Source organism: Nicotiana sylvestris, chromosome 6, assembly GCF_000393655.2.
Source record: "Nicotiana sylvestris chromosome 6, ASM39365v2, whole genome shotgun sequence".
Taxonomy (NCBI): domain Eukaryota; kingdom Viridiplantae; phylum Streptophyta; class Magnoliopsida; order Solanales; family Solanaceae; genus Nicotiana; species Nicotiana sylvestris.
In genome coordinates, this window is record NC_091062.1 from 27,254,423 (window position 1) to 27,265,868 (window position 11,446).

Sequence of the window (11,446 nt, forward strand, 5' to 3'; positions counted from 1 at the left end):
GAGCAAGTCTTTATTATGTCATGGAACTTGTTGGTGTAATTAGACGGGGTCTCGGGGGCCTCAGGAGTATTTCGGGATGGTTTCAGGCTATTTTCCTCGATTTTGTGATTGCTGGTGTCTAGTTCCGGTTTCCTTCTATGCGATCGTGTGAGCAGGAATGTGATCACGAAGGCTTGGTTGGGGAAGCTAGGATTTCACTCTATGTGTTTGCGAGCTGAAGTATGAGATCGCATAGGTCAGGCTAGGTAGAGCAACGCAAATGAGTGGTCAGTCCGCATTTGCGAGAAAGAAGTGAGGCAGCTGGGTTCACGCGCGTGATTCTATGCGAACGCGTGGGATAGCATGCGATCGCGAAGGCCTGGGAAGCCTATGCTTAACGTTCGCGTGGGCTTGGGTGCGGTCGCGTAGAGGAGTTTCTGGGGCCAGTGGAGCTTGTGCTTTGCGATCACAAAGATCTTCCCGCGATCGCGAAGAAGGGACATCAGGGTAGTGTGGTTTTATAAACGGGAGTTTGGCCACTTTCATTTCATTTTCATCCATGGGAGCCGACCTTGGAGCAATTTTGGAGCACCAATTTCAGTGTCAATCACAAGATAAGTAATTCCCACCCATTTTAAATTAAATACGTGGTTTATATATATGGATTTAAACATAGAAATTAGTAGAAATTTGAAAAATCTAGAAATTTGTATTATTGGATTATGACCACGAAATTGGACATGGAATTAGAAATAAATTATATACTTGAGTTTGTAGTAGTATGGGTAAAGTTTTTCTTAAACAAATTCGGAATCCGGGCATGTGGGCCGGATGGTTGGATTTATTGACATTCCGAGCAGAGTTGGAAGTTGTAATGAATTTATTTACTATGAGTATTAGAGTATATTTTTATTGGTTTGCACACTGTTTGTCCAGTTTTGGAGCGACGGGCATCAGTTTGAGGTGTTAGAGTGGCGTTGGAGCCGGTTATGGAACTTCGTAGCGAGGTAAGTCTCTAACTCTGTGAGGGGGAAACTACCCCTAGGCAATGTATTTGCTATGTGTTATTTGTTGCGGGGGATACGTACGCACGAGGTGACGAGAGTCCGTACGTATAGCTAGATTCATGTTATGTCCGGGTAAACTTAGGTTCTCGCCACGCTATAACTATACTATTTGAGTTGTTCCTTTCCTATCAAATTCCTTAATTTTACATGACGACTTGAGACTAGACTTGCATAGAGTGATAGACTTGCTATTTCAGAGATTGGATGTGCTACTTGATTTAGCCATGAAACAGTTGTGCTCCCCTTTCGAATTTCTCCCGCGTTGAGCGTTTCATCGAAAGCTTCCTTAAGTTCATAACTCATATGTTTATTCATGAGTGGGAACCCATTAAACCTTCTTATTATAATGAGATTGGGCTGTTCGCCTCGGCACTGTAATAGATACATCTATGGTTCGTGTCGTTCGACCCTCGACAGTGCGCACATTTTGATGGGATCGGACGTTCGCCTCGGCAAGATTATGTACCATACTCTCATGGAAGCGGGATGTTAACCTCGGCAGTATAATAGATGTATCTATGGTTATGTACCAGATTATGATGGGATCGGGTCGTACACCTCGGCATTTCTACGAAATAATCCTATGGAATCGTGAGTAATATTTGTCAAGAATCCAGTGTATCTAGGAATTTTCCTGATTTGAGTCGTGACAATTATATATATATACTTACTCCGGTTGAGGAGGTAACTGCTAATCGAGAGTTTCAGCTTGCGGTTGAGAGGAGGATTGTACCACGTATTTATACTTGTTTATTTCATTTATTTACTCTGCCCAATATCTGTTTACTTCTTACTATATCTCTCTTATTGGACCACTAGCAAGTGTCGATGTCGACCCCTCATGACTACTTCTATGGGGTTAGGCTAGACACTTGCCGGGTATGCGTTGATTTAAGTACTCATGCTGCACTTGTTGCACTTATTGTGTAGGTAAACCTATATTTTTCTGGTGGTGCCTTGGGTGCAGATGTGCGACTGTTGCAGAGACTTTACAATGAGCTGCATTTTCTCTTTACGATCCGCAACATACAGAGTCTCTATCAAATTTATTTATATTTCCCGTCTAACTTATATTTCAGACGGATGTTGTATTATTGTTGTACTCATTAATAGATGCTCATGCACTTTTGCACCGGATTTTGGGGGTTCCTACTAGATGTTTATCATGGTAGTTCATATAATTATTATCATTTCACCCTATAAATTCTATTTCGTGCTATTTAATTAATGAAAATTATGATTTTAAGCGTGATAAAATGAGTAATTAAGCTGATAAATCATCGTTGGCTTGTCTGACGACGGCGTTAGGCGTCATCACAATCTATAGTGAATTTTGGGTCGTGACACAAGTAGCAAATATGCATGAAATTATAGAAAGAATGGACAGTTTAATACACGTATAGCTAAATGACAAGTAGCAATTATGGCATGATAGTCAAATAAGCATGTAGCAATTAAGACGTGTAACAATATATACAATGAGGTAACGAAACCATGGAATCAAGTAACATAACGGTGCATGTACACTCATCACCTCGCATATACGTCGTTTCACCCATAATGCACATAACATGATAAATCTGAGGCTCCACTGCGGGTGCTGCTGCTCGATCTCTAGGCTGAGCTCTGCCTTTGCCTTGGCCACTAGCTTGACCTCGGCCTCTACCCCTGATAGTAGCTGCTACAGGGGGCTCCGGCTCCTGTCCGACTGCTGATGTTGTGCGTGTTCTCTCCATCCGCAAGAGAACAAAAATTGAATTTTTTAATCATCAATGATAGAATGAGATCACACGATAGAGAAAGAAAGAAGTGAGATTTTTTCTAAAACTCCATAGCTTCTGGAAGATAAGTACTGTGTCTCCATACCGATCCTCCTGACTCTACTAAGCTTGCTCATGTCTTGTGAGACCTAGGCAACCTAGTGCTATGATACTAACTTTTCACGACCCGAAATTTCCACCCTCGGAACCATGATAGCGCCTAATGTATCACTTGTTAGGCAAGCCAACGTTAGCTATATCTATTAACTATTTTTAAAAACTTCCAAATTGAATGACAATAATGAAACTGAATAGTCTGAAATAAGGTAATAAGCTAATAAGTGACGAAATCCAAATAAAAATCCCCAAACTGGTGTCACGAGTACATGATTGTCTACAATACTACATGTAATGGTCTGAAATAAACATAACTGTTTGAATCAAAATAAATGGCTAAAATAAAATAAAAGAGGACTTCAGAAATGCGGACGCCATGCAACTATACCTCAAGTTTCCACTGACAGCTGGATCCGAGCAAGTTTATTGAATGCCGCTAGGACCAACTCCGGTATCTACACAAGAAGTACAGAGTGTAGTATGAGCACAACCGACCGTACTCTGTAAGTGTCGAGCCTAACCTCAACGAAGTAGCGACGAGGCTAAGGCGGGTCATTGACAATAACCTGTACATAATAATAATAGAAGAAACGACAGGAATGGAAATAAAGCAGTTAATTCATATTAATGAATTCAAAATCTACCTACCAGAGAGCCTAGAATAACAAGGCATATAAACTCATCTCAAATACCGAGGCAAATTCAACAGTCAGAAACAAATATAATTTTACATAGTCCATTGCGGGTGCAACCTGATCCCACCATATCATTGTCTGTCAATTTCATAATTCGTTCTTATTCCTCTATTTCAGTTCATTACCTTTCAAATTTCTGTTGCGGTGTGCAACCCGCTTCCCAAACAATTTCAATCAACAATAGCAATTCAACAACAAAGATTACAAGAAGTTCTACATCAAGAGAGTAAATGTACGGAGCAATGAAGGATAACATGATACTCAAAAAACCTCTAACATCTCGAATATCTCAAGTTTACCAACTCCACGGTATGTACAAATTAACAACTCATACAAATGAAACTACATTATTGAAGGCAACAAGTGTTACAAAACTATAAGACAAGCAAGAGCTAAGACAATTTAGAAATATAAGAAGAGCAAATAGAGACAAGTACCAAATATACATGGAATTATGGAAAGAATGGAGAGTTTAATACAAGCATAGCTAAATGACAAGTAGCAACTATGGAATGGAAGTCAAATAAGCATGCAATAATTAGGTCTGTAACAAGATATACAGTAAGGTAACGAAAGCATGGAAGCAAGCAACACAACAATGCATATACACTCGTCACCTCGCATATACGTCGTTTCACCCATAATGCACATAACATGAAGTTAAAGGGTCTCTGATCCCCCCAAATCAATGTTAGACCCAATACTTACCTCACTCTACAACTTAAGCAATCAATCCACCACGGCCTTGCCTTTTGAACAACCCTCCAAACCAACCAAATCTAGTAAATTATTGACCAAATGATTCAAAATAAGCTTTAGAAACTACCCACAAATAAAATAAGTTCAATTTAGATCATTTTTGAAAAAGTCAACCTAGGGCCCGCTTGGTCAAAATCGAGATTCGGACCAAAATCCGATTTTCCATTCACCCCCGAATGTGGTTTGTTTCAAAATTCGGCCTCAATTTAAGGTTTAAATCTCAATTTTACAAAAATCTCATATTCTACCCAAATCCCTAATTTCTACTATGAAAATCCTAAATTTGATGTTGAAATCTCATGAAATGTAATGAGTAACTAAAAAATAATGGATTAAAGTCACTTACTAATGAATTTAGGAAGAAAAGTCTCTTGAAAAATCATCTCTAGGACGTTTAGGGTTGAGAGATTGTGTTAAATAAGCTAAGTCCCATTTTCTCCCTTTTTTACCCAACTACGGATGTCGTAATTACGATGACTTGTTCGCAATTGCGAACATCGTAAATGTGAGAAAGGGGTCGCAAAAGCGAACACTGTCTCAGACTCACAAAGGTCGCAAATGCGACATTTGATTCGCAATTGCGAACTCCCAACCTTCACAATTTCACACCATTTCTTCTCAAATGCGAAGACTGCTCGAGGACTGCTGAGTTGTAAATGTAACTTTTTGATCATTATTGCGATCACTGTCTAGTTCGTAAATACGAACATATTACTCGCAAATGCAAAACCACCAAAACCAGCCCATGCTCGTAAAAGCGAGGCTCTTAATTGCGAGCCAGACCCCACAAATGCGAGATCTGCATATCACACCAACAACAGCGAAGGCATCAGCTATCTCCAAAGTCCAAAATCAATCTGTAGCCTATCTGAAACTCATCTGAACCCTTCGAGCTCCAAATCAAATATGCACATAAGTATAATAACATCATAAAAACTTGCTTGCGCAATTAAATTACCAAAATAACATCTAAATCTACGAATCAAACCTCAAAACGAATGAACTTTCAAAGTGAAACTCAAGAATACTAGAATCACGTTTAAGCGTCTGAATCATGTCAAATGAATTTCGAATTGAACCAAATTTTGCAAACAAGTTTCAATAACAATACGGAACTATTCTAAGTTTTAACATCAATATCCAAACCTGTTAGCTAAGAAGTCAACTTACGGTCAAACTTAGAAATTTTTAACTTTCAAAAATGCTAGTTTTTGGCAAAATGAGTCAAAACAAGTTAGGTACTTTCGAATTAAATTTCGGGCATATGCCCAAGTCCCAAATCACGATACGGACCCACTAGAATCGTCAAAATACTAATACGAGTCTATTCACATAAAATATTAACTGTGATCAACTCAAGTCATTTATAAGGCAAAATTCATATTTTCTTTAATTTTTCACATAAGGACTTCCCGGAATGAGACACTAGTTGCGCACGCAAATTGAGGAATGCTAAACGGAGCTAATCAAGGTCTCGAAGCATCAAAATAGAGGCAAAATCTCAAAATAACTTATCGGGTCATCACAGGCTCAAATCTAACCAAAAGTGACTTAATATCATCAAACAATGCAAGAGGAAAAATTTACAATAGATAAAACTTTGATCTTTACAAAATTATCAAAAAGTTAACAAAAATCAACTCCGGACCCGCTCGATCAAAATTTGGGTCCAAGGGTAGATTCCAACTACCCATAACTCCACGAGTCCATATGCATGATTTATTTTCAAATCCGAGTCCAAATCAACTCTCAAAACAAAATTCTGTATTTTTCAAAAATTTGACAAAATTTCCTAATTTTTCCTCTTTGACTATCATAAATTTGATGTTAAATCTAAGATATAATCATGACATATGATTGAAAATTGATTAAAATCACTTACCCGATGTTTGTAGATAAAAATCCTCTCTCGAAATCGCCTCCTACCCAGTCTAGGGTTTTATGATATGACAAATGAGACTAAATCCCGACTTTCCAACCCTTATGTTGAGTTGCAGATGTCGCATTTGCGACATTGGTTTCCATTTGTGAACCCTCGCAATTGTGAATCAGGGATCGCAATTGCGAACCCTGACAACTTTCACATAAGTCGTATTGGCCACAAAGGCTTCACAATTGCGAAGCTGACTCCCATTGCAAAAGCGACCAAGTGGTCGCAAATGCTACCCCAAACCAGGACTGCTGACTTCTCAAATGTGAAAGGGTAGTCGCAATTGTGACATCATATCACCCCCTTCGACTTTGCAATTGCAAGGCTGGTGCTCGCAATTGCAACATCAGAGCACCAGCACACCAACAATTACAGTTTAGTCCAAATGATTCCGAATCACGTCCGAAACTCGTTCGAGCCCTCAGGAATCCAAACCAAACACTCACACAAGTCTAAAAATATCATACGAACTCGCTCGCATAATCAAAACACAAAAATAACATTTAGAACTACAAATCGGACATCAAAATGCATGAATTCAAAAGAAAAGTTCAAGAACTTCTAGAGTTGCAACCAAGCGTCCGAATCCTATCAAATTAACAGATGATATCAAATTTTGCAGAAAACTTCTAAATAGCATAACGAATATATTCCAAGTCCTAAAATCAAATTTCGAACCCGATAGCCAAAAGTCAACATACGGTCAAACTACTAGACCTTAAATTGCTAATTTTCGGAAAAAACAACACAAATCAACCTACGTACCTCCGAATTCGATTCCGGGCATACGCCCAAGTCAAAAACCACGATACGAAGCTATTAGAGCCATCAAAACACTATTCAAGGTTATTTTCACAAAAGTCAAAGTTTGATTAATAGTTCTAACTTAGGCTTCCAAGCCAAGAACCAAATGGTCTAAATCAACCCGAAATCTTCCCGGAACGAACCAATCAACCCCGTAAGTCATAAGGCCAAAATTACATATGTGTAAAGCATCAAAAGGGAAAACGGGGCGCAATAATACAAAATAACCGGTCGGATCATTATAGTATTATATGGTGTTTTGATCCCCGCGGGTGCTTATTTTACAATTTTATCTTATCTTACCGCTAAGTCGTCATTTCTAGCATTGGGTTAATGAACTTCCAGCGAATTTTCATTTTTATGCAAAATATAGAGTAATAACGATAGTTTATCGCAGAAAAGTTTAGACTTATGATTTGACCTCTTAATTCAATAACCATCCACGAAATCCGATTTAGTGTTAGGCCATTACAAAACAATACTATACTAGCTTTTTTGAAATTTAAAAAAACAAAAAAACAAAACCAGAAGCTTTATGAGATGAGTGATGAGCACAAGGGCATGCACATGTGGTGCAAGTCCCCTATATATTAAACTACTCCAACTTTCCAGTAATACAGTTGAGACTCAAAATTCCTACCAGCTGTTCTATAGCTGTCTTAGTCTCCCCCATGTGACCCCTCCCTCCCCTTATTCCCCCCCCCCCCCCAACCACCACCTTTGGTGAATTGATCATTATTGGAGAGAAAGAAAGGTCACAAAGTTTAATTTGCTCCTTAATGAGACAAATCAAAGCTATACATATGGTCTCATGACAATGTCTATATCATATTATCATGAATTAATGTCTCTGTATATGTTCTTTTCTAGTTTGGTTTTCTAGCTACATTCTTAAAACTCCCATTTTTCAAGCTAGTTAGAAAGGAAAAATGGCACACTTACCTCCAAGAGTGCCTAACATGACACCAAATTGGCCTGATTTTTCACTTCAAAAATTGGACAACTTATCTCCCAATGCAACTGCTGCTCACAATAACCCTTTATGGGCGGACGAATTCCTCGACTTCTCGTCGAAACGCGGGTCCCACCGGAGATCGATGAGCGACTCCATCGCATTCTTGGAAACTCCCATGGTGGAGGAATGCAGAAGGCTATCATCAACTCCGGGTTCGGGTGGGACCACTACTCGTAATGAGGAATTTGAGAGGTTTGATGATGAGCAGCAGATCATGTCCATGTTTAATGAGGAACATGACAATATGTCGTGTTCGAACCCGTCGTCGCCGTCTGATTACATCAACGTTAATGAAGATAATAAAAGGATGAATGTAGCCGGCGGCGACCGTGATGGTCAAATGCAGCAGCTTAATGAGGAAGTCCAAAGCTCATGCAAGACTAATGAGGAACCAGCAGCTACTCATGCAAGTATTGAATATTCTTGTGAAAAAGTTGTTGATCCTAAGAGAATTAAAAGGTATATTTATTTTTGACACATATATGCATATAGTTATTCCTGCAACATGCTTTGACATTTTCTCATTAAGGTAATTCTCATTTGTTGCTTAGAGACAGTATTATGTTACTCCTTCCCTTTTAATTTATTGTGACATAATTTGAGTCGGCACAAATTTTAAGAAAGAATTCAAGATTTTTGAAATTTATAGTTCAAAATATGTAAGAACATCTTTGTGATTGTAAAATTTTTGAAACTTGTGACTTCAAATATAATTATACATTTTTATTAAGGGGTGAACCGAAAGTTTAAAGTTAATTATTGTCATATTTAAAAGTATCATTCATTTTGTAATGAATTAAAAATTACAGTGTGTCACGTAAATTAAAAACAATGAATTATTTATTTTGGAGTATTGATTGTTATGATACGTATTTTAAGCATATAAAGTACAGATATACTCGTTTATGATTAAACTGAAATGTTATATTTGTTTCTATATCTGTCTCTCTGCATGTGGAATTAATGGAGTATATTATAGTATATATTATCATGAATAGTGGTATATATATTTGACAAGGTCTCTTTTTAATAGTACTAAGGTTAGAAATTGTTTACGCTATGGGATCATCTAAAGGTAACTAAACATAATTACCCAATTATTAAAAGTAATAATATGAAAATAAAGCAAATAACTTTTTAAAGCGCAAGCCAAATTATTTTCAACATTTAATTTTTCAATTGTAAGATAAATCTTTAATTAATTGAATATGTCAGGATATTGGCAAACAGACAATCGGCACAAAGATCACGGGTGAGGAAACTGCAGTATGTGTCGGAGCTGGAACGTAGTGTTAGCACACTTCAAGTATGTAAAATAATTCAGAGAATTTTACTTTTCTACTAACAGTAATTCAAGTAGTTTAATTTCTTTGGAGATTTCATTTAGAATATTTCTTAATTGACCCCTTTTTTTTATTCTGTTTTTTTGAAGGCTGAAGTTTCGGTATTGTCACCAAGAGTTGCATTTCTGGACCATCAACGTTTGGTTCTAAACGTTGACAATAGTGCCCTCAGGCAAAGAATCGCAGCTCTTTCCCAAGATAAATTGTTTAAAGATGGTAAATTTTCTTTTTTTAATTTGTACGGCCCATCCTAATTTATGTGACATTATTTGAATTTAAGAGTCAATTAAGCTTTTCCATGATCATGATTTTTCGAATTGTCAATTAGTGACTTAGTATCTTTTACGTAGTTTTCAAAATGTATTTCAACACAATTTAAAGATTTCATATTTGAATTCACGGTCAAAATTAAAAAAAGCTTGACTTTTTAAATCCAAACGATGCTGCATAAATTGAGACATATTTAGTATCTAGGTACGTTAATTTTTCTTTTTTCCTCGCTGCGTCGATGATCAACCAACGGGTCATGATGATATAACATGTAAAGAGACTAAAACTATACAATTTTGTAAATTATAAAATTAATTGCTTATAAGGCAAATATTACTAGAACCAAAAATATAATTTGTCAGTAGTTGTGGGATCAGAAGTGAAGTTATCCTAATTGATTGTGAACAAAACTAAATGGATCACTAAATTTATGAAAGTTCCATAGTAAGCTACATTTGAGGGTTACTTAGTCTTCACTAATATTGTTTATTTTTCTCGGAAAATATATAGCTCATCAAGAAGCATTGAAAAGAGAAATAGAGAGGTTGAGACAAATTTATTACCAACAGAACCTCAAGCAGATGGAAAACGGTACACAATCAAAGTCACAACCACCAGTTGCTGATTCCAGTGCTATTGAGATGAAAGTACAACTTGTCAATTGATCTCTCCTTTGTGATCCTTCAGCTAGGTACTCCATTTTCTTTTTGTAATTAAAAGAATTTCTAATGTTTGCGAAATGTAAATAAAAAATTAAAAAGCCAAAGAGATTAAAAGAAATTACAATAAAAAGGAACATAATTGTCATGTTACTGAAGAAAGAAGATCATTTGGTCTTTCATTCACTAGTCAGTACCAAAGTAAAAAATATTTTCTTTGTATCAAATGTTTGCCAATTTTAGCTTTTCAAGATTTAGCTCACAATGAATTCTAACTGATATATATTTTAAAAAGTACTACTTCTTGATAACTTTGATATACTCCATTCTAGTTTATGTAAACCTGTTTCCTTTTTGGTCTGTTCCAAAAAAATGACCCCTTTCTATATTTGGAAACAATTTCGCTTAAACTTACAATTCTACCATTAATGATAAACTTTTATAACCACACAAATACTCTAGGCCTTTTGACTTGTTTAGGATCACAAATTTCAAAAGTCTTCATTTTTCTTAAACTACGTGTGCAGTTTATAGTACATTTTATTTAATTCTTAAATACAACTCATAGTACATTTTATTTAATTCTAATTAAATATCTGAGTTTCAACTTTGGAAACACTAATTAACTTTAAAAAAATTCAGATTAATCATCCATAAGCGCCAAATAATTAATTAGGGTATTGATATAATTGGTTTGTCTTACCGTGCAGGAACAAATAGACTTATGACTGATGGCAGAGGAGAGGCACTTTGGCATATTCATGTGTTGTTGGATCCGCCATGAAAATTTCCTTTATGAGGGGATCTGACAGGATAAGATCACTTGGATCTCAGAATTGATCTCTCATTTTCAGGGACCAAAAGAAGCTTGTTTTACTGCTTAGGCATAGGTGTGTCATTTTTATTCTGATCTTTTCGTTTTATTTTCTTATTGTTGATTTCATTTTTCCTATAACCGCATCTACAAGAATTTTTTATTATTGAAAGAGCAAGTGGAATTTTGTATTGGGTTGTATCAAGGAAAGCAAAAAGGATTTTCACTTGTCAA

The 11,446-nt window shown here is 36.5% G+C and overlaps 1 protein-coding gene across 1 annotated transcript; it reads left to right on the forward strand.

Annotated features, from left to right (window-relative positions):
- Window positions 1-7,877: 7,877 nt before the first annotated feature.
- On the forward strand, window positions 7,878-11,446 carry LOC104221537 (basic leucine zipper 61-like). Its single transcript, XM_009772603.2, has 5 exons — window positions 7,878-8,585; window positions 9,342-9,432; window positions 9,559-9,685; window positions 10,250-10,430; window positions 11,109-11,446. Exons 1-4 carry the CDS (start codon window positions 8,041-8,043, stop codon window positions 10,402-10,404), a joined length of 918 nt encoding a protein of 305 aa, XP_009770905.1. The 5' UTR covers window positions 7,878-8,040; the 3' UTR covers window positions 10,405-10,430; window positions 11,109-11,446.